Here is a 24291-nt window from a genome sequence, read left to right as displayed (position 1 = left end):
TAATAAATTTAGCTGGTCCTCTAATATTCCTCTTCCCTAATATATTAAACTTATCCTAAACTTATAACTATTAAATAACTAACTAACAACTATAATATAATAAACAAAAAAGTAATTTAAATTCTAACCTGGTCATCAATGTGGTTCATGATATGTCTGCCTTCATTTAAACGATTGATATTTTTACTCCGAATCACTGCGACAAAATTTTTTTCTGCCTTCTTTCCTCTTTCTCTCTTTTTCTTTCAATTCTAACAAGTTGCAAACTAAACAAATGATTGAGCGAGAATCTCTTTTTCTCTATTGCGATGGCATAAACTACACATTGCATTGTTCTTGTATTGCAAAATCATTGACTACGAAATAGTCTCTGTCTGCAAAATTGTTGATGACTGTTTATAATATTAAACAAAATTTTATAACGTTTAAAAGAGTGAATATCAATTATTTTATTTATTAAAAAAAGATAAAATATATTTTTTATCGTTAAAATTTGTTTAAAGTTTTAAAAATATTTTCAAGTTTTATTTTATTTCAATTTTGTCTCAAAAATTTTTTATTTTCATCAAATATACCATACTCTTAGCGGCTAATTTTTCAAAAAACCTCAAAATTAATTCAACAACAATTTTACAAAAATAACCATTAATACAAGCAAACCAAAAAATAGTTATGTATTATTACTAGATTAACCCTAAAAACTCGGAGATGAGATCAGAATCGAAATTGACCTTAAAATCCGGAAGCCAACACTCAATTGAAGCAACCACTTGACCGAAATCACACAGGTCAAGCACTATCCCCTAGCCGTTATTAACAGCAACGGAACTCACCATCTGAGCCCCTAATATCGGAACAAACAAACAATGCACAACACGACATTCATCTATAAAACCAAACTCCAATATCCCAAGAGAAAGAGGTCACAGAACTCATTCTCACTTATTATTCTTTATTCCTTTATAACTCACATACTTACTTGAGCGTTGGAGTGCTTTGTGTAGGTGCTCCCCCGCCGTGTTTCAGAGGGCCGAGGTTAATCCACAACGCTGCCCCGAGACGATGTATATCTCGACCTAGGATTCAAATGCCCACCCGAAAGCTATATACCTCGGCGTACTCAGGACGGAACATTTGGTGCCCATCGTGGGGCCCGAGAGTTAATCTAACCCTACCTTTTTACTTCATATTGCACTTTGTATCTCCTTTGTGCAGGGTTTCTCAACTCTCCAGTATGGTCAATAATGGAGTTCACTAAATCACTCAGGTCGAGCTCCTGGCCCAGATGGCAGAACTGCAAGCTGAAGTCCGAAGACTCGCTGAGATGTCCACTCGAAACAACGCCGAAAAACACGAGGAGAACGGCCCCAAGGGCCCAGGCAAAGACAACGCAGACCTACTGAGCATCAACCCACCAAAGGAGAAGTTAACTTTGGAAAACATGTTCTCTGAGGAAATCACCAACTATCAGATGCCGAAGAATTTCACACTGCCCTCTTTTCTTGAGTCGTATAAGGGGATTGGTGACCCCCGGGCTCACATTAAGAAATTCCAATCTATGATGTTCTTTAATGGCCCTAACAATGAACCCGTGCTTTGCAGGGCTTTTCCCACACTTGATGGAGCTGCATTACTTTGGTTTTCAAAATTACCCGAAGGATCGATCTCTTCATTTGAGGAGTTGGCGAAGTCCTTCATCGACTACTTCGCGGCAGCACAGATATATGTGCACAGATCAGACTACCTAGGAACCATCCGCCAGGGTCCACAAGAAAGCTTAAAAGACTATATAACGAGATTCACAGAGGCCACTATGGAGATACCAGACCTGGACCCTACTGTCCACCTACACGCCCTCAAGGCCGGTTTCAAACCCGGGAAGTTTAGAGAAACAATCGCGGTAATAAAACCAAAAATATTAGAAGAATTTCGAGAAAGGGTGGCTGGACAAATGGAGATCGAGGAACTCCGTGAAGCCAAAAAAGCAGAAAGAAGGCAACCCATAAGGGAGGAAAGCCGAACAATAAGGTCGGCCGACCACAAAGACTCCAAGAAACCCTTTAAGCTCACACCAAAGTTTGACAGTTACACCAGGTTCAACACAAAGAGGGAGAGATAATCAAAGAAATACTCAATGCCAAAATTATAAAACCTCCAGCAAGAGCAGGAAGCTATCAAGACCAACGATTCATCGACAGAAGTAAACACTGCGCTTTCCATCAGAAGTACGGACATACAACCGACGAGTGCGTCATAACTAAAGATCTACTAGAAAGATTAGCTTGGCAAGGCCTTCTGGACAAATATATTGAAAAAAGAAAACATAAAAAAAAACAACCGAGACAGAGAAGAATGCCAACAGACCTCAGGAAGCAAGGAGGACAATAAATGGTCAAACAATGCACCACCAAAAGGCATTATAAATTTCATTTTCGGAGGGTTTGCCAGCGGAGGTGCAACAACCTCAGCAAGAAAAAGAAGCTACCGCGCAATGTTGGCAATCGAAGGAACAACGCCACAAAATAAAGACAAGTCTGACCTCCAAATCACCTTCAGCCAGAAAAACATATGCTCGGTAGCACCAAACCTAGATGACCCAGTGGTAATCTCTATCCAAACAGGTGAGCTATTGGTAAGAAAAGTCCTTTTAGACCCAGGTAGCAGTGCAGATGTACTTTTCTATTCCACTTTTCTAGAAATGAAATTATCTGAAAAACTTATACAACCCTCATCTAGAGAACTAGTAGGTTTCTCTGGAGAAAGGGTCCCCATCAAGGGATATATATAGCTAAAGAAGATTATAGGAGAAGACTCATTATAAAAAACTATTGACTTACAATACCTGGTAGTTGATTGCCCAAGTCCTTACAATATTATTCTCGGAAGACCTGCTCTGAACATGTTCAGGGCAGTAGTGTCCACCTTTCATCTATGTGTTAAATTTCAAGCACAGGACGGAAGGATAGCAACGCTCCACTCGGATCACCAACAAGCTCGGCAGTGCTACAACGCAAGCCTGAAGAAGTCGGAGAGAAAAGAAAAGCATCAACAAGAAGTCAAAGCGATCCACAGTCAAAACGAAGTCCTAACCCTGGCCGAGCTTGATCCCCGAATGGACACTGACGAAAGACCTCAACCAACGGATGAACTTCATAAAGTTCCATTGACTGCCAAGCCAGAACAAGCAACATACATCGGTCAAGCCTTACAAGGAAAAGAAAGGTCCGAGCTCATAAAAGTATTACAAGACAACGCCGATCTATTCTCTTGGACTCCGGCAGACATGCCAGGAATAGATCTAAACATCATCTGCCATAAACTCGCCACCGACAGAACAAGCCGACCTGTAGCTCAGAAGAAGAGGAATCTCGGAGCAAAAAAATCAAAGGCAGCACTAAAAGAAACCAAAAAACTTCTTAAAGCCAATTTCATCAAAGAAATCAGATTCACCACATGGCTCTCGAACGTGGTAATGGTAAGGAAAAGCTCAGGTAAATGGCGCATGTGTGTCGACTTTACGGATTTAAATAAGGCATGCCCCAAGGATGCCTATCCTTTACCCTGCATCGATAAACTCGTAGACAATGCATCATGTTTCAAAAGCTTGAGCTTCATGGATGCATACTCTGGCTACAACCAGATACTCATGCATCCAGAAGACCAAAGCAAAATAGCATTTATAACTGAACATGGAAATTTTCGTTATAGAGTAATGCCATTTGGTCTAAAGAATGCAGGTGCAACCTACCAACGGCTGATGGACAAAGTATTCCATCACCAAATAGGTCGTAACATGGAGATCTATGTCGATGATATGGTCGCCAAGACCACCCAGGAAAAATCACACTACGAAGACCTAAAAGAGATATTTGCACATATAAGAGCATACAAGATGAGACTCAACCCAGAAAAATATGCTTTTAGGGTGCAAGGAGACAAATTCCTCGGATTTATGCTAACTTCACAAGGAATCAAAGCGAATCCTGAAAAATACAAAGCAATACTTAATATGACGAGCCCTAAAACAATAAAGAAGTACAACAATTGGCAGGAAAAGTAGCAGCGCTATCCCGGCTCCTACCATCAGCATCAAGCCGATCATACCACCTTTTTCCAAGAAATAACAAAGAATAAAAAGTTCCAACGGACAGAGAAATGCGAGAAAGCGTTCGCCGAGCTCAAAACAATTTTGTCGTCACCACCAGTGTTGTAAAGACCAGAAGTCGGTAAACCCTTATATTTATACTTATCAATTTCTAACCATTCTATAAGCTCAGTTTTAGTTATTGAGATAGAAAAAACACAACAACCGATATACTTCGTCAATAGAGTCATGCAATCAGTAGAACAAAGGTATCCGAAGATAGAACAACTAGCATTAACACTTGTGACAACAGTAAGAAGACTCAGACACTACTTCCAGAGCCACACAGTAATAGTGCGGACGAACCAACCATTAAGACAAATACTGACAAAACCAGAACTGGCTGGACGTCTGACCAAATTGTCTATCGAGCTCTCGGAATTTGATATCCAATTTCAACCAAGGTCAGCATTGAAAGCACAGGTCCTCGCAGACTTTATCTCAGAACTAACCCCGGACGAGAACAATAAACATTGGGAGTTACACATTGATGGGGCATCCAGCCAAGGAGGAAGCGGAGCAGGGATAATCATGAAAGAAGGGGACAAAGTGGTGGCCGAGCAGTCCCTTCAGTTTCACTTCCCGGCAAGCAACAATCAGGCCAAATATGAGGCCCTCATAGCAGGACTCAAGCTCGCCCTGAGCCTCCAAGTACAAAGCCTGACAGCTTTTTGTGATTCCCTCTTGGTGGTTCAACAAATCCGAGGAGAGTTTTAGGTAAAAGATCCCTTGCTAGAGTGATATTGTCTCATAGCAAAGGATCTCATTTCAAAGTTCAGTTCGTTCATTATTCTACATGTGCATAGAGAAAAAAATGTTAGGGCAGACATATTATCCAAACTTGCCGCCACTAGGCCAGACACACAAACATCGGCATTATCATAACTCACACTTAAAAAACCCAGCATTGAACTATTATCTATAACAAACATTAACCACCTCCGCGACTGGAGAACACCTTTCCTTGAGTACATCAATGCAGGTATCATACCCAGAGATGAGCTCAACCCGCAACACTTCAGACGAAAAGCAAGTCTCTACACAAACATAACAGAAGAACTATATAGGTGTGGTTTCTCACAACCATTGCTAAAATGCCTAAATGAAGAAGAGGCAAAAGAAGTAATGGACAAAGTTTATGAGGACGTATGTGGAAACCACATCGGAGGACGAGCTCTTGCCGCAAAGATCGTCCGAACATGATATTATTGGCCGACCATGAAAAGAGATTGCATAACGAAAGTCAAAACATGTGACAAATGCCAGAAGCATGCCGCCATCTCTACAAAGCCGGCCGAAGTATTACACAGCATGGAGGTAAGCTGGCCTTTTCACAGATGGGGGCTCGACATACTCGGCCCATTTCCAATAGCATAAGGCCAGGTAAAATTTCTCCTAGTATCAATAGACTATTTCTCCAAATGGATAGAGGCACAGCCATTGGCGAGAATAACGGCCGAAAAGGTACGATCTTTCATTTGGAAAAATATCATATGTCGATTTGAAATACCAAAGAAAATAATATCAGACAATGGTAGGCAATTCACAGATAATAAGCTCGGTTCATTTCTAAATAACTTTAATATACAGCATCATTTTAGCTCGATCGAACACCCACAAACAAATGGGCAAGCCGAGTCTGCTAACCGAGTTATACTGTAGGCACTAAAGAAAAAACTCGATAATGCAAAAGGAGAATAGGCGGAGCTAATTCCAGAAGTATTATGGAGCTACAACACCACAGTACAACCCACCACGGGCGAGACACCTTTCAAACTAGTCTATGGCTCGGAGGCACTAATCCCGGTAGAAGTCGGTATCCCCACATTAAAAGCCGAACTATATGACGAACTACATAATACAAACACAAGAAATGTCGAGCCTGACCTCGCAAAAGAGGACAAGGAAATAGCCCCCATCAAACAAAGAGCCCGGAAACAACTGACAGAAAGAAGGCATAATAAGAAAGTGGTGCCAAGGACATTCGAGGAAGGCGACCTAGTCCTCAGACGAACAGAAGAAGCCAGACGACCAATTTCACATGGAAAGCTCGCAGCAAACTGGGAGGGATCGTTCCGGGTGTCCAAAGTGCTCGGAATGGGGGCTTACCAGCTACAAACATTACAGGACAGTCCAATTTCAGGGAATTGAAACATTTCTTCACTAAAGTTGTACAGATCATAAAGTTGTATATTATGCGAATGAAGGCACTCTTTTTCCTCCTTAGAGATTTTTTATCCCAAAATGGGTTTTTACCTAAGGAGGGTTTTAATGAGGCCGGACGCCTAAATCAAACAAATGCAACCAATTATTTGTTCACCTATCTTACACTACTGTTCAATATTCACCTATCTTACACTACCGTTCAATATACCATTCTGTCAAAATAATCATATCATTAATGTGACCTAACCACGGTCAACACATAACTTAAGTCAAAACAAGAACCAAGTGTTCACAAAATATCAAACCGACCATAGCTCGGTAAAACAAGAGTTATAATTACAAACAAAAAATGAAATATGTCTAAAGAAGACAAACATGTCAGGTAGGTGGGACGTTCTCATCATGATCCTCCGCCGTGCCATCTACCACCAGCTTTCCATCAATCACGATTTTTGTCACATCCAGCCGAGCACAATCAAACTCAGGTGCCAAGGCTGCAATTTGACTAACAGCCCGGTTAAAGCCTGAAGCAAACATTTCCATCCCCAACTCCTCTAACTCATGAACTCGGGAAGTCAACTGCCCTTTAGCCAAATCACTATCCTTAATCTCAGATTGTAGAAGTCGGATTTGGTCTCTGAGACAGGTGACTTCGTCTTCAGACGACTTCATCTTAGTGGCCACCTCATCCCTCTCCTTCAGAACTCTCTCTATAGCCACATTCTTTTCCTTCAACAACTTCTCTAGTTCAGCGACCCTCCCGGTAGTGACCTGATGCTCAGCCCCAACCAGCTCCGTCGTTCGGCCGACACACATAAGACGCGAGGCAACGATCTACAAGCACACAAAAAATATGAACAAGGGTGAAATCATAAACAAAAGATAGAAAGCCGATCATAACGCAAAAAACTAACCTGAATAAATTTTCTTATGCCCTCCATACCAATACGGCGAGTCATGAGCATATCACCAGGGTATTGAGAAACCCTATCTGAGAGCTCAGTAATGGGAAATTAATTACTCCACAAAGAGTGTGTGTTCGTCCCAGGAATGAACCCATGCAGCCACCTCTGGCGATCAAACACAGATCTACCGCTACCAGCAACGTCCTTCTCACCCTCAGAAATAACCTCAAGGGACTGGTCAGTTTCCACCCTTTTTCTCTTGAATGATGAAGTAGGCTGAGCGGCGGATTGAGCAGCCTCTCCACCAGCCTCCTTGACAACCCCAGAAACACGAGCATCTTTTTCCTTTTTCTTCTTTAAGAATGATTGAAATTTAGAAGGATCAAGCAAAGGAGCTCGCCCACCTACACAAAGATCATCAGTCAGATAAATAAAGAAAATAAATAACAAGAAAACAACAACATCATTACCTATATAAGACCTCAGACCCTCACTATCACCAGCATCATGTAAATGAAGGAGTTCGGGTATAGACAAACACACACCATCAGCAAAACACTCTATTAAAAATTCTAACAAACATTCCTCATCCACGCTCCGCTCAATAGCCTCAAGGATTTGGCAAGGTTCCGAATACCAATACAATGGAAACCTCTCTATAAGCTCGTCATCAAGATAAAAAGGGTACTCGGCCTCCTTCGACCGGACTTTCACAAACAAAGATTTAAAATTTTTGAAAGAAGATTTATAAAGTAAGAAGAGAGAACGACAGGAAAAGCTAATCAAATACACCCATTGCCCTCTCCTAACCCCCTTAGACTGAAACAGTGAGAAGAATAAAGAAAGGGAACAAGGAAAAGACAAGAATTCCATCAGACACTCAAAAGCACGAAGAAACACCCACGAATTAGGGTGTAGCTGAGATGGCGCACAGTTCAATTGAGTAAGGACGTCACATTCGAAAGCATAAAAGGGAAATTTAACACCTAACTCCAACAAGTAAGGCGTATACATATAAAAATACTCCCAATCCCCTCTCCTCTCAAATACCCTATCCTCACTCAAACAAGGCAGTAACTCAACACCTATACCAGAACCTTCTTTCACGATCTTCAAACCCTCGAATTCATGCAAGGACGCAGAATCAACATATGAAGACGATCGAGTTTTCACATCATCATGAACCCAGTGGTATGGGTTATTTTTCTTCTTCTCAACAGCCGTTTTCTTATCTTTCTCCCTCGCCATAACAAAACAAAAACAAAGAACGAGTGCAGACGGAAGAACTAACCTTTCGAAGTCATAGTCGAGGGTATGAGTGACAGAAGATGAAGAAACAAAGCACCAGTCCCAAAACAAGAAATCAAATGCTATTACCAAACCCACTAACTTAGTGGATAAACCGAAACTTAACTGCTACAAACCTCGAAAAACCAAACGAATAAGAAGCGCATTAATCGCAGCGCGCCAAGCAAAGCAAGAAAACCTTTTGACTCCCCTTGACCTTTTTCCATAAGGATAAGCCCAACAACTAAAGCCCAACTTCGAACAATCAACAAAACAAAAATTGCAAAAAAAGCTTGCCTGCCACTTAAGACACAGAGACAGACAAGCTTGGGGGCTATGATGTGTACCCTATAAACTCAGAGATGAGATCAGAATCGAAACCGACCTTAAAATCCGGAAGCCAACACTCAATTGAAGCAACCACTTGACCGAAATCACACAGGTCAAACACTATTTCCTAGCCGTTATTAACAACAACGGAACTCACCATCTGAGCCCCTAATATCAGAACAAACAGGCAATGCACAACACGACATTTATCTATAAAACCAAACTCCAATAGCTCAGGAGAAAGAGGTCACAGAACTCATTTTCACTTATTATTCTTTATTCCTTTATAACTCACATACTTACTTGAGCGTCGGAGTGCTTTATACAGGTGCTTTCCCGCCGTGTTTCAAATGGCCTAGGTTAATTCGCAACACTGCCCCGAAATGACGTATATCTCGACTTAGGATTCAAGTGCCCACTCAGAAGTTATATACCTCGGCGTACTTAGGATGGAACAGATACAAATAACAAATGTTTAGAATAAAATTAAATCAAAATAAAATTTAAGAATAATTTTTAAATTTTTGACAAATTTTAAAAATTAAAAAATATTTTTTCCTATTAAAAAACTCAAAGAACCATGTGAATGTAAATAATCCAAAAAATAGTTAAATATTTTACAGCCATTTTTTTTTTTAATTGATAGGGTCATTCAAATATTAGTGCCAAGTAAGGGTATTTTCGTGATTATCCCAATAATATCCCAGGAACGTCTTTGCCGCATCGAGGCTCGGAAAATACGTTGGCTCCAAGAATATCTGACTTAGCGAGTCACCTGAATCAACTCGGTTCCCGCCAGCCTCCCCGCTTCCCATCACCGCCGCTACAACCTGCTTGTAATCGTAGAAGAATCTCTTCATCGCCGCCTCTATCCCCAGCATCGCTTGCAGCACCTCAACCACACCCTCCGCCTTCTTCTCCGCGTAAATCCTCATCGCCGCCTCCACCATACCCGGCCCTCCCTTCGGATCAACCTCCACCTCCAATATCCCCGGTATCATCCTCTTCATCTCCCTACAAATCTTCGCCACCTCCACAAGCTCCTTCGATCGGAAGCAAAACGCCGCGGTATCGCCGAAACCCCGAATCGCGATCTGCTTCTTCAGCTTCATGAAATCGTTCGGATCCATCAATAAGTGAAGGTCCTCGATCTCCGATAGAAGCTTCCAGATCCGCTCCACCGCGTAGCACTCCCTCGCCGCCTTCTCAAACCTTCTTCCTTCGACCGACTCCGCAACACTCTCGAGCAGCACGCGCGCGGCGCGTGACCAGGACTCTACAATCTGGTGCGTTGCGTGGAGATTCAAATTCTCGAAGTTCTCGACGTGGTCAAATGGCGTCGTTTCGAGAGAGTGAAGCTCGTTTGGCATGCAAACCGCGTCGTAACGGAGGATCGGTTTTCCGGTGAGGTTCGGTTCGCCCAAGCCTAAAGTGTACGAACATCTCGTCATCTCAGCTTCCACGGTGGCGAGGATCCTCTGAGCTACATCTTTGGATCTGTGCCACGTGGCGAGCCTTGGAAGCAAACTAGCCTCGCTATAGCTTCTGTAACCGCTACTGCTGACGTCCCTTACCGGAACTTCACCACATGTCTCCGGGCTTTCTTCCTGGTCTTTGCAGAGCGTGGAGATGAGCTGTACCTGGGCCTTGGCCAAGGACTCGAGCCTGCGGGCCCACTCGCGTTTGTTCGCGTACGGCCTTGGGTCCGACAAAACGGTTGAGATGAAGCGGAACGTGATCTCGAGACCGTTGAGGGCGGGCTTCATGATGGGCTCATGGGCCCAGTTTGGGAAGTTGTTTGAGTCCCAGAGTGTTCGGAGCTGAGGGAGGCGGAGATAGTTGTCGTAAGCTTCACAAAGGGGAAACGGCGCTGTTTTGATGTCGTTTGGTGTAAGAGGTAGTTGCAAAGCGGGTAGGTTTGACTGAAGGACGGGTTTGTCTGAAACGGCGAGTTTTGGAGACTTGGGATCATGCACGTTGATTTTGGACCTTGCTATCTTTGATTTCCACTCTAAATCAACCATTTTGGGAAGATGAGAATAATAAAAATGGTGCTATGATAGAGTTAGAAAATGTTAGTGATAGAATTTGAGATACTAATAAGAAGGTAAATGAATGAGTCTTTATATGGATAAAGAGAGGGAAAGAGTTTTTGTGGAATTTTGAATAGAAAAAGGGGGAGTAGGGGGCAAGGGGAAACACAACACGGACGAGGAATTTAAAAGTCACCACGCTATGGAATAGAATATCATTTTAAATTTCATTACGTAAAATGAGAAATTAGATTCGATGCATACATACACTATTTATGAAAATAAATAAATAAGTTCATATTAAAATATATGACCGAGGGAATTCAATATGGTGGCGGTGGGATACGAGAGTAATACATGATAAAATTAATCAGTAGTTTATATTCATTCTTTTAAATAATTTAAAGCGTTTTGTGTATTATATATAAATTTTGTTATTTTTTAAAATCCTTAATCCTATAGTTTTACACATTCTAAAGAAATTGATAGGTTGCATCTAACCACTTTCATCTACAGTAGAAAATAAGTTAAACAGCAAAGTTGTACGTTGTACACTTGTACGAATACAACAATGTTTGAACAAGGGGAATCTAGTTTCCCATGATGCCACAATTATTCCTAATCCCCTACCACCTCCTAATACAACATAAGCTGCCCAATTGACGTTATGGGACGGCAAAAATATCCAAATAAAGTTTCCCATTCATGAAAATCGTTAGTCATAAACAATGTCAATAAATTATGTTACTATTTAAGAAGCATACCAAAAGCAAAATAGGCAAGTAGCTGGGGAATTGGACAATTTGTGATATCTTTATTTGAATTTAGTTCAATTTTTACAATCAAAGTCAAAATCAGTTTTTTAAACAATTTGAGCTAACCTAATTCTTTGTTCCAATCCTTGCTCATCTGAACAAAATGACACTACGTACGTACCTAAAAGCACTTTAACAAACTAAATTTGTAGAATTTTCTGTCTCCATTTTGCTCGAAAGGTCTCCATGAATAAATTTAATAAAGAATGCTTCATCTTTGCAATTTCTTGTTTTCACATATCAATCAATATCTAATAAAAACAGATATGGTTGGTATATATAGAATCCAGTGGATGTTGTCTTGTGCCTTTTTAGGGGTAAAAAGAGGTAGTAAAATGTAAAATACATTGTGAGGTGTGAGCTTCTAAAACAATGACAATTTTTTGTGGCCCATTTTATAGTGTCTTTAATTTGATGTCTAATTTTTTAATTTATTTTATATTTAAAATTTATTAATTTTTATATTTTTAAATTAAATATTAATTATATAAACTTTTTGTCAATTAGATATTGGGTACTATAGCAAACGCTAACAGAAAAAGGCCGAATGGAGATACAAGACACAATTATCAAATTATGGGTTCGATTTGCAAATACAAATGATGATAATGGATAAAAAGAAGTAAAGAACAAATATGAATGAGATCAGATATTAATTTTATATTTCATTTAACAGTAAATAAGTTATAAGAGATAAATATTAAATTGGTATTTAAAAGATTTTGATGTTAATAAAAATAGTATTTAAATGTTGTTATTAATAAAATAATTTTTGAATAATTATAAAATTTGAGAAAGTGATCAAACGTCAATTATTCTCATTTACGTTAATAAAAAATGTTGAGATGACTAATTAAAGAGATGATATAACATACTTTATTGAAGTTTATAATTACATGAAAATTTTAATTATTTTAAAATAATAATTACAAAATATTTCTAGTTATTTTAAACTAATACACAAAAAATTCTTAAATCAAAAACCCTAACCTTATCTCTCTTTTTTTTGTCTCCTTTTTTTTCAAATTGATAAAAGCACACCACACACTCTATGGCTAAAATTTTTATATATGGATAATTTTAATGTGAAATACAAAAATATTTGATGATTTTGGTGTTCTACAGGGTTGTGGTAGTAGCACAAAACGTTACTAACGTTTTGTAATAAAAAATTTTTTTTAATCATCAAAGAACAAAACGTCACTGACGTTTTGTAATAAAAAAAATATTATTTTAATTATTAAAACACAAAACGTCGCTGACGTTTTGTTAGAAAAATATTATTTTAATTGAAGAAACACAAAACGTCATTGACGTTTTGTAAATGGCCATAGTTGTGTTCAACACACAATTTGGTTCATGATAAAGGATTTTACCTCTAGTAATACAATATTAAAAAGAAAAAGTTCCACACTCTATAGTCTATAGCCATCCATCATTTTTATCATTCATTAGTCATTACTCATCACTTTCTTTTTTATTAAGCCAACAACCTACACACTTATATAGAGTTATAGATGTCTGTGATTCACTGCTTTAAGCTTTGTCGAAACTTTGTCTGTCGCCATCTTGTCTCTGCGTTTTCGGTGCTCAGTCTCTCTATTTCGCCGAGTTTATCTTTGCGAGTCTTTTTTTCTAACATTGTCGTTTCGTCTCCATGACTTCGCCTCTTTCATTGAATAAATTTATCTTTTTTTCAGGTTTCGCCGCCTTCATCTAGCCAACATTTCCGCCGTCCTCTTTTTTGGAATTCTATTACAGTGTTCAATTCATTGATTTTTATTATCTTTTTTATGTTGTTTTTTTTATTTTCATTTTCTCAGTGAATTGATCTATTTTTATCTGTTTTTCATTTTTTTTATTTTTTTAATGATAGTTGTAATTTTGATATTGAAATTGATTGTTTTATCTTATTGGATTCATATTTGAATTTAAATTTTGATATTGTTGTGTTTGTGTTTATTAGTATAATTCTAAAAAATAAAAAATATTATTTGTATTTATGATAAATTCATTAAAAAAATAATTTTGATGTTGATGAGGTTAATGTTAATAAAAATGAGACATCTTTTATAGTAAAAAATACAAAAAAAAAAGTAAAACATAAAAGAAAAAAAATTATTAGCAGTAACTAATGAGAGCTAAAAAATATTATGTGATATACTCTATTAGTCAATTTAACATTTTTTATTAACAAAAATGAGAATAATTAACGTTTAATTATTTTTATCATATTTTTAAATTATTTTAAAAAAATTTATCAATAATATTTTTTAAATACTATTTAATCACTATTTGAATTTTTTAAATATTAATTTAATAATCACCTCTAAATTATAATTAGTCAATATATTTCTTATCCCAAAAAGAAAAAGTCAATGTAGAGCCCTTTTTTTTAAGATTTAAATTTTTTAAAGTTTGAATTTTATTTTAGAAAATAAAATATAATCTTTTAACTTTAAATAATTTTTATTTTATATTTATTTTTGGTTTCACCTATAAAATAATAATAAAATATTATATTTTATTCTCTAAAGTAAAATTTAAATTTTAGAGAATCAAAATCTTCATTTCCAATGATAATCACAACTAGGATAAAGACACTAGGATGAATAATTAAGTGGACAAGTTTAATCTTATCACCATCATTAATATTTAAAAATATATAAAAATTAAAGATAAAAGTGGGGTAATAAAAAAAGATAAGGTCCATAAGGAGACGGAGCTCGTTGCCAGATTGGCGTTATAAATGGATAATGGGCTTTGTCTCATTCCCATTTCCATGTCTCTGTGATGCAAGTTCCAAGTTGGCTACGCATTTTGACCACATACTGCGGCTGTAATTACATCGCGTGGCAACCACGTGCTGCCACTCTACCCTGTCGGTCAAAGGTGAACACATCAAGTTGTTTTGGGCGGTGGGGATAAATTTGTTTGTTACATCTGTAAGAAAATGGAGAAATTCACCAGCACTCAATTTTATATAAAATTATTTTTAGATGACTAACATCTGATATATATATATAGAGTGAACTATTAATTCAGTTTTTGTTTATTTTTTAAAATGATAACGTAACTTTTTACTATAAAAATAACCTACTTCTATCTATATCTTTTATTTTTGTGACCTAATGCGATTTTTGTGAGTGTTTTTTGGTTAACTTTAAACTAAAAATACTGACGTGTCAGATTCAAAAATAGACAAAAGTATAATTGTCTCTAAATTTAAATTGATTAAAAGTTTATTTATCCTATTCTTTAAATGATATTTTTTGAAAAAATTGATTCATTATATTAATATTTTTTTAATAAATTATTGAATATATAGTATTTTAAATACAAACTAATTAATAAATTATTTAAATTTAAAAATATTATTTATTATAAAACTAAATAAATAATTTTTAAATATAATTTTTAAATGTATAAATAATAAATTTTAAAATACGGTTAATATATTAATAATAATAATAATCTTATAATATAATATTAGTATTATAGCTAGATAATTTTCACAGGAAAATAAAAAATAATAAACACATTATTTGATATATAATAATTTTATTTTGAATTTTTTTCTTTAAACTAAATTAATAATTCTATTTGATATCTTTGCACTAAAATATATCATGAGTAGGCTATTCATACTAAATAAAATAAAACATAATATATATTATGAAAACCATTTATAAACTCAACAAACTCAAAGCATCAATAATATTATTAATCTATCAATAATACATATTCTCATAAGGTATAGATCCATAAAAATTTATCAATATAAGAATAATGTGGATTAACTAAAATTTTATTTATAATAAAATTTAATTAAATGTTACATATATTTTATTCTAAATATTATTCATAGATTAATAATATTATTGATGTTTTGAGTTTGTTGAGTTTATAAATGGTCTCCCTAATATATATTATGTTTTATTTCATTTAGTATTAGACTATTAGTAGCCTACTCATAGTGTATTTTAGTGCTAAGATAACAAATAGAATTATTAATTTAGTTTAAAGAGATAAAAAAATTAAATTTGTTATTACTTAAAAAAATGTTACAATATATCAAATAATGTGTTCATTAGTTTCTATTTTATTGTAAAAATTATTTAGATCATAATACTAATAGTATATCATAGGATTATTATTATTAATGTATTAACCGAATTTTAATATTTATTATTTATATATATTTAAAAATCATATTTGAGAATTATTCATAATAAATGATATTTTTAAATTTAAATAATTTATTAATTAATTTATACTTATTATATTATATATTCAATAATTTACTAAAAAAAGAATATTAATATAATGAATAAAAAATTTTAAAAAAATATTATTTAAAGAATAGAGACAAACAAATTCCTAATTAATTTAAATTTAGAGACAATTAGACCTCTATTCATTTTTGAATCTGACATGTTAACATTTTTCGTTTAGAGTTGACGGAAAAACACCACAGAGACCGTGTTAGATCACAGAAGTAAAAGATAGAGACCGAAGACCAAAATAGGTCATTTTTATGGTGAGAGATTGCATTATCATTCTAAAAAATAGATAGAAACTGAATTAATAGTTCACTCTATTTTGTTTGATAAAAAATTTAATTTATTTTATACAAATAATTTTTTTGAAAAAACCGATTTAAACAGAGATCAAATAATCATATTTAAAAAAAAATTCAATTCTTTGTGTGTATTATCATTTATCCCTAAACAATAAATTTGATACGTTTTTTTTTATTTTTCTATTTATTTAATTCTCGTAAAATATATGTATACATATTATTTCAAAAAGTGAAGTTTGGTATTAAAAAAAATAAAACAAAACTTACATCTTTTTGTTTGTATAGGAATAACGAGAAAAATAAATTAAAAATAAAAAAAAATTAAAATTTATATAAAAAGAGGAAACGAGACTTGCAATACTAACAAAAGGTCATAAATGATATTATTTTTTTCTGTTTTTTTTTAACATCAAATAGTGTGGTAAGATGAATAATTACGTATTTATTAAATAATTTTTATTATTTATAAAAAATTAAATAAAAACAAAAACTAAAGAATACATTTAAAGTAAAAAATCTGATTAAAAAATATGAATAAAAAACATACCCAAATAAAAGTTTGAAATTACCGTTTGAAAAATTGATAAAAAATACTGAATTTTAAGAACATAACAAAAAAAATAAAAATAACTGTTTAATAATTTAAATTAATTTTTTAATTAAATTATTTATATACAATAAATTATTTTTTAAATCAAATAATAATATTTGTCAACCATCCAAAAACAACTTTATATAAAATTCTATAGGTGAGTTTCTGCCAGAAGTAAACGAAATATTTCCATTGCCCAGGTTAATGTCTATCATTAACTTTAATTTGTGTACAAAGCTAGTTGTTATGGCCTGAAAGAAAAGAAATTTCTTTTCTGAAAAATAGAATTGGATAAAAAAGAATGCTAGTGATCAGTAATTTTAGTGTTTTATAATTATTAATTAGTTATTAATAATATTTTTAATAATGTAAAATTATATTTAATAATAAAAAGTCACTCACTTTATTTTAATAGTTAAGTATTGATAAAAAATACCAAAATGACTGACGCCTAAATTTTTTCTCAAATAAAAATAGGTCCCTAGGTGAAAAATACGAGAATACGAGAGCGTAATAGAACTTTTGCTAAAAGTTATTTTTATTTTTTGCTTTTCGCAAAATGTGATAAACTTTTTTTTTCCCGTTTTGCAGTCTACACAAAACCTTTTATAAAGTATTTATTGTATCGTAATCTTATGTTACAGTGTTATACGACTATTTTTGTTATTTATTTTTTAATTTTATGTTGTATTTGGCGAGGCTATGTATTATATAATATAATGTAATACGGCTTATTATTATTATTATTAGGAGAAATATATGGTAAAGATGTTGTTTTAAAGATGTGTGGCAAAATTTAAACCACACATTTTAAAACCACACTTTTAACTTAAAATCGTAACTCTTCACGTAGAAAAGCGTCACCTAATGGAAAAAAGTAAATTAGAAGATTTAAGAGAAGAAATAATTAAATTATCAAAATTAATAGATCAAAAATTAATGATTTTAACCAATGTTAATTGTAATGACACTGAATTCTTAAAATCAATACAAAATGATTTTTCTCAAAATCTTTATTTTACTATAAGTTTTATTGAAGGACTTCAAAAACCTGAAAAAACTTATTTTTCACATGGAATTTCTAAAAAATGCTACCATGGAAATGATTCCCCACATCTTCATCATACTTTTAACCCACAATTAAATTCTATAGTAGATATGTTTGAAGAAATATTAGTATCCATAAAATTTCAAAGAAATAAGGAAAAAGAGAATCCCAAAGAAGAAAATTTTCAAAATATAATCAACATAACAGACTTAAAAGTAAAACCACCATTGAAATTATGAATATTGAAGAAAAATTAGAAGAAGTTACAATGCTTTTTAAATAATTAAAAATGGCTCAAGAAAATAATATTATGGAACATGGTTTTCAAATAGAAGAAGAATTAGTAAATTCTGAAAACATAGAAAATGAAGAACACATTCTAGATTATTCAAGTGACGAAGAACCAGTAATTCCAATACAAGTAAAAAATGAAGCTGGAACATCTAAGGATAATCAATCTCAATTTAAATGGGAAACAGGTTTTGATAATTCTGCCTTTAAAAAAGGGTTTATAAATAAAGATTCAAAATATACAAAAATACCATCAAAATACGTTCCTAAAATTCAGGAAATGGAAGGAGAAAGAATGCTCGACTTAGACTGTAAAAAGAATGAAAAAGAAATTTTCGAAAATTGGTTGAATTCCTTTTTATTAGAAGCTTTTACTAATCCAAAACTTAGTGAATTGTCTAGAAGAGATATTTGGAATTATATAGGGTTTCATACTAAAGGAACTATAAGAGATTATATGACATCAATAGAAAACCAAATAATAGAAGATTTAGCAACAAAAACAACAGCTTACGATAAGATATTATATATAATGATGATTCTATATAAAGAATTTTTTGGAAAAAATATTTTGGATCATAGACAAGAAGTCTATAATAAAGAATATCAAGAAGCAAAAAACCATCTAGCTAATATTCAAATATATGATTTATGTAATGTAAAGTCTTATATATGTGAATATAGAATACATTATTACAAATTAAAAGAAGAAGATAAAAATCATTATCTTAGTATGTATATAACAAAACTTCCATATCCTGCTAATGAATTTATAATGGGAAGATTTATAAGAGAAATAAATAGAGGAACAATTAAAAATAATTTTGGTGGAGCAACCTCTGCAATAAGAGAGGAAATAAAAGAACGTTGTATGCAAGAAGCAACTCAAAAAAGATTTGCAAATATAATTAGAATTTGCTGTCAGGATAATGAAGAGATACCGCAAAAATATGGTCTTAATAAAAATTTTCAAAGAAAAAGAAAATATCAATTTAGAAGAAGAAAATACTATCCAAACTAGAGAAAAAAGAGATATTTTAGGAAAGAAAATAACAATAAAAACAAAAGACAAAGAAATAACTATTGCCCGAATAAAAAAGAAAATTGTAAATGTTGGTATTGCCAAGAAGAAGGACACTATGCAAATGAATGCCAAAAAAAAAAGGATAAAAAGGATCTTACTAAACAAATAGAAATTGCTAAGTCTTGTTTCATGGAACCATTAGAAGAATCTGATGATAACTTAGACTATATTTTTGAATATGTCTCAGAAATAGACTCAGAGACTGAGTAATAATGCTACATTTATTACTATAAAAATAACAGAAAAATTTATAAATGCTTTCATAGATTCTGGAGCAACACAATGCTTTGCTAGTTCAAATATAAAACTTGATTGGAAAAAATTAAAGAAACCATTAAGAGTTAGAATAGCTGACAAATCAATACATAAAATTGACCAAAAAGCAGAGATGGTTGAAATTTTTATTCAAAATTATAGGTTCATTGTTCCATCTATATATATATGTTAGATTCTGGAATGGATTTTATCATAGGAAATAACTTTTTAAAGCTATATCACCCATTCATTCAAGAATTAACATATATAGTTTTAAAAGCTCCACACGATTCCTCAATAAATCAAAAATCAAAACGAATAAAAATATCGACTACTACTATAGATAAGATCTTAAAATTTAAAATATTCTCTATATTAGAGACATGTTATTTAAATCTATACTTTCAGATAAATATCCCAAAAAATAATCTTGAAACAAAGATAGAAGAACTCTTGGATAAAATTTGTGCTGAAAATTCTTTAGATATTAAAAATACAAATAACGAATTAGTAAGTATTAAATTAAAAGATCCTACAAAAGAGATAAATGTTCCAAATAAAATTCCTTATTCCGCAAGAGATAGAGAAGAATTTTCATTAGAATGTAGAGATCTTTTGGAAAAAGGAATTATAAGATTAAGTAAAAGTCCTCATGCGGCTCCAGCCTTTTATGTCGAAAACAATAATGAAATTAAAAGGGGAAAACGAAGAATGATTATTAACTATAAGAAGATGAATGAAGCAACTATTGGTGATGCTCACAAACTTCCAAAAAAAGATTCTATTTTAGAAAAAATCAAAGGAGCAACTTGGTTTTCATCTCTTGATGCAAAATCAGGGTATTGGCAACTTCGTTTAGACGAAGAAACAAAGAAATTAACTGCTTTTACTTGCCCAACAAAAGAATCAACAAGTGTGTTGCTCTATGAATGGAATGTATTACCATTCGGATTAAAACAAGCCCCAGGTATTTATCAAAGATTTATGGAAGAAAATCTAAAAGAGTTAAATGAATTTGTTTTAGTGTACATTGATGATATACTAATTTTTACAAAACAGGATAAAGAAGATCATCTTCAAAAATTATTAATAGTTTTAGAAAGATGTAAAGAAAAAGGATTAGTTCTTAGCAAAAAGAAAGCAAGAATAGCAAAACAAGAAATAGAGTTTCTTAGGTTAATTCTATCCACTCAAGGAAAGCTAAAACTGCAGCCAAATGCCCTAGAAAAGGTAAATTTATTTCCTAATAAAATAGAAGATAGAAAATAATTACAAAGATTTTTAGGGTGTATAAATTATATTTCTGATCAAGGATTTTTAAAGAACATAACAGAATACACTAAAAGCTTATTTCCAAAAATAAGTACTAAAAAAGAATGGAAATGGGATGAAAAAGACAGTATGCAAATTCAAAGGATTAAAGAATTATGTGAAAAACTTCCAGAACTTTATATTCCAGAAGAAAATGACTACTTAATAGTAGAAACAGATGCTTCAGACATAACTTGGTCAGGATGTCTAAAAGCTAAGAAAGCTATAAAAAGTTTGGAACAAGAAAAAGAATCACTAGATTCTAAATATTCCTCAAAGGAATTACTTTGCAGGTATATTTCAGGGACTTTTACTCCAACAGAACAGAGATATACAACTCATGAAAAGGAAACTCTAGCAGCCATTAAATTTCTTAAGAAATGGAAAATTGATTTACTACCCAGAAAATTTACATTAAGGACAGATTCAAGTTACCTAACAGGTTTCATACGATATAATTTAAAAGTTGATTATAATCATGGACGATTGCTAAGATGGCAATTATTTTTATTACAATATCCAATAAAAATTGAATATATTAAGGGTGACAAAAATGTTATTGCAGATACATTAACAAGAGAATGGAGTTCGTCTACAACGCATTAGATCAAGAAATTCAGAAATACGAACAAGAACTCGAAAAATGCAAGCATTGTCAGCAGATAAGGACACAGATCCAATCCCTCAAGAAGGCCATCGAAGCAATGAAATCAACACAACAACCAAAACCATCAGAGTTCAGCCAGCTAAGCGTGGTGGACAAATCAGGTGAAGAAAAAATTCCAGAAAATAAAACAATTGCTGAAATTATCAAAAAATCCACCCAAGATAAAAAATATTATGTAATTTATAATGGCCCCATGAAAGGAGTATATGATGCCTGGGAAAAAGCAGCACCATTTACACATCAATCAAGGATAATTCATAAAGGAGGGTTTTTAACACTAGAAGAAGCAAAAGAATCTTTCAGAGAATATGAAACTCTTCATCCAGAACAAACCCTAAAAAGAGCAGATAAAGCTCCAATTCAAACCCAGAGAACAGGAATAATGAGAAACATTCCTACAAGGGCTGAAATCAAGGAAAAGAAAAGGGTCTGTAGATCAAATCTCAGAGAAACCCTTAACATAGTCCTAAATTGGACTGAAGAAAAAAGGACAATTTTGGGATATTATCCTATTGCCAAAGAACAGTTAACAAAGCTGGTTATATTTCCAGAAGCTTCCCCATCTGACACCTATCAGTTTTTCCAGTATGGATTAATTGATACAATTTTAATTTTTAATGATTTGAAAATTATTAGTGAGTTTCCTGCAGGATTCGTTGATGCAGTAAAGAGATTTAAAAATATGATTGACAACGTAAATCCAAGGGATATATCCCTAAAATTTACGAACAGTCAACCTATTTTTAATGAAGAAGAAGAATGCTTGGTTCCAGCACACCAAGTAATATTCATGTCCGTTTTCCCAAGAAATTTTCAACCAATTGATCAAGTTCAAGATTTAACAATCTACGGTCATGAAGGAAGACTAGCCAGCACTCTAGCAAGGGTCTTCGAAAGAACTCAAAAGATAACAAGGGAATCTCACACAAGAATCAATTATAAAAGCAGAAATACTTTGCTTGTGTCCAGTAAAAGGAATGAAATTGAAGAAAGAGAGATGAGACTCTTAGTGGAATTTGAATCAGCATTCTACAACTTATCTGGACTCTTAGAAAAGCTCCCTGAAGGGATAAAGAGGAATCTCTACTATTTGATAAAAGACAGAGAAGACCACAAGTGCCAGCTATGTGTCTCAAAAAGCAATAATGAAACGGAATCAACCCACATGATAAAGGAAGAAGACAACACATCTGAAGGTCACATGATGAAAGAGGAGGACAGCACATCTGAAGCATCTCTCAACATTATTGCATAGTGACGTAAGCGCTTAGGTCATAGAGCACCAACAATGTAGCTGGTGCAAGATAATAAACAATGACGTAAGCAATGACGTCATAAGAAGGGTAAGGATGGGAATTGTCCATCAGACCCAACCATTATAAATAGGTTGCTTAGGCAATTGTAGAAATCATCAAATAATAGAAAGTAGAAGGCTAAGAGTACTCATATGCTAGGAGAGCAAGGAGGAAGCAGCCAAGGCGATTCTATAGTTTGAAGAAAAATTCCCTTAGGAAAAACCAATTCTAAACTCCCCTCTGGAGTTAGTATCTACAATCTCCCCTCTGGAGATAAAAACATCTTATGTAAAATATTCTAAATAAAGGAAGTTTTTCTCTAGAAAGGTACGCCTTTATCTTAATCTCATAGTTATGAATTATTTAGAAAGTTTAGAATTAACGGAAGAATTTGATTATTATAGATTATCTGCCTTATTAGATAATGAAAAACAGGCTGTTCTAAAAACAGAATTAAATCTCAAATCAAATGAAAATTTTAATAAACAAAATCTTTTAAAAGAAGTTTTTAATAGAAAAAATATAATATACTATGGAAAAATTCAACTTGAAGCCCCTATAAAGATAAAATCTGCTAATGGAGAACTTGAAATAGCTTTGATAAATGATAAAGAGTTGAGTAAACAGATTGAGAAAATTAAGGATCAACAAAAAAGATCTAAAATTGGATGGATTCATATTAGTACTATACAAGTCTTAATCAAATCTACGTATATGAAAGGAATTAATTCACCGATAAGCTTAGCAATCTGTGACAAAAGAATTACTGATGACCCAATAGATCAAATAATTGGAATTGTTCATGGAAACTTGGCAAACGTAAATGTTAAATTCAATGCACATCTTAGATATGCTATACCTTTATCAACTGAAAATCTTGGAAGATCTATAAGTTTGGCTTATAAGTTTCACAGAAAGAATCTAATGGAACAAGACGATGAACCATTTTCAATTACATATGCAATAAATTATGCTTTAACAAATAGCCATCATAGTATAATATTTAAAAACAGAGAAAGAATTTATGTCGATAAATTATTTCAGAAAATTGTAAAAACAGAAATACCAAAATATAAAGCTATTGAAAACCCAGTTCTTTTACTAAAAGAACCATCAGGAAAATTAGTTTCATCGAATTTTCAAATAAGAGAATCCAAAATTAATAGCCCTTTGAGTTTATCTAAGTTAAAAATTAAAGAAGAAAATTCTGAAATAAAAGAATTAACAAAAAAGGTCGAAAAATTAAATGAAACCCTAAACACTAAGTTATGACAATAAATAAAGAGAAAATATATGTAACCTATCAAGATAAGAAACAAGAACTCTTTGAAAGAGAAAATCGGTTGAATTATTTACAGTTTTCTAAAATAAATCAAAGAGCATTTGAAGCTCTAAAAATAATCTATGACAAATTAAAAGGAGAAGTTGAAGAGTTAGAAAAATTAATAGAATCTCTGGAAAATAGTGATGAATCGATGATAGAATT

The 24291-nt window shown here is 33.3% G+C and overlaps 2 protein-coding genes and 1 long non-coding RNA gene across 6 annotated transcripts; 1 reads left to right on the top strand and 2 right to left on the bottom strand.

Annotated features, from left to right (window-relative positions):
- Positions 1-6523: 6523 nt before the first annotated feature.
- Positions 6524-9283, bottom strand: LOC112702423 (uncharacterized). Of its 4 annotated transcripts, none has more exons than XR_011864265.1 (3): positions 7686-9272; positions 7225-7619; positions 6524-7144 (listed from the first exon to the last, which is right to left on the bottom strand). XR_011864265.1 is itself a non-coding variant. In XM_072199964.1 (3 exons), the coding sequence occupies exons 2-3, from the start codon at positions 7273-7275 to the stop codon at positions 6689-6691; spliced, it is 507 nt and encodes a 168-aa protein (XP_072056065.1). In that variant the 5' UTR covers positions 7276-7619; positions 9136-9283; the 3' UTR covers positions 6524-6688. The 4 variants fall into 4 exon arrangements, 2 of the variants coding, with proteins under 2 accessions (XP_072056065.1, XP_072056066.1); XM_072199964.1 differs by having other exon boundaries at positions 9136-9283; XM_072199965.1 differs by having other exon boundaries at positions 7686-9249.
- A 93-nt stretch (positions 9284-9376) lies between these two features.
- On the bottom strand, positions 9377-11306 carry LOC112702422 (nematode resistance protein-like HSPRO2). The gene has a single exon (XM_025753437.3). The coding sequence runs from the start codon at positions 10854-10856 to the stop codon at positions 9492-9494; it is 1365 nt and encodes a 454-aa protein (XP_025609222.1). The 5' UTR covers positions 10857-11306; the 3' UTR covers positions 9377-9491.
- A 1800-nt stretch (positions 11307-13106) lies between these two features.
- LOC140174200 (uncharacterized) lies at positions 13107-13622 on the top strand. The gene is made up of 2 exons (XR_011863427.1): positions 13107-13266; positions 13381-13622. It is a non-coding gene; the product is annotated as an uncharacterized lncRNA (long non-coding RNA).
- Positions 13623-24291: the final 10669 nt, after the last annotated feature.

This window comes from Arachis hypogaea, chromosome 7 (assembly GCF_003086295.3).
Source record: "Arachis hypogaea cultivar Tifrunner chromosome 7, arahy.Tifrunner.gnm2.J5K5, whole genome shotgun sequence".
NCBI classification, from domain to species: Eukaryota; Viridiplantae; Streptophyta; class Magnoliopsida; order Fabales; family Fabaceae; genus Arachis; species Arachis hypogaea.
The sequence above is the reverse complement of the archived record's forward strand: the minus strand, read 5'-3'. Positions and strand labels throughout refer to the sequence as shown.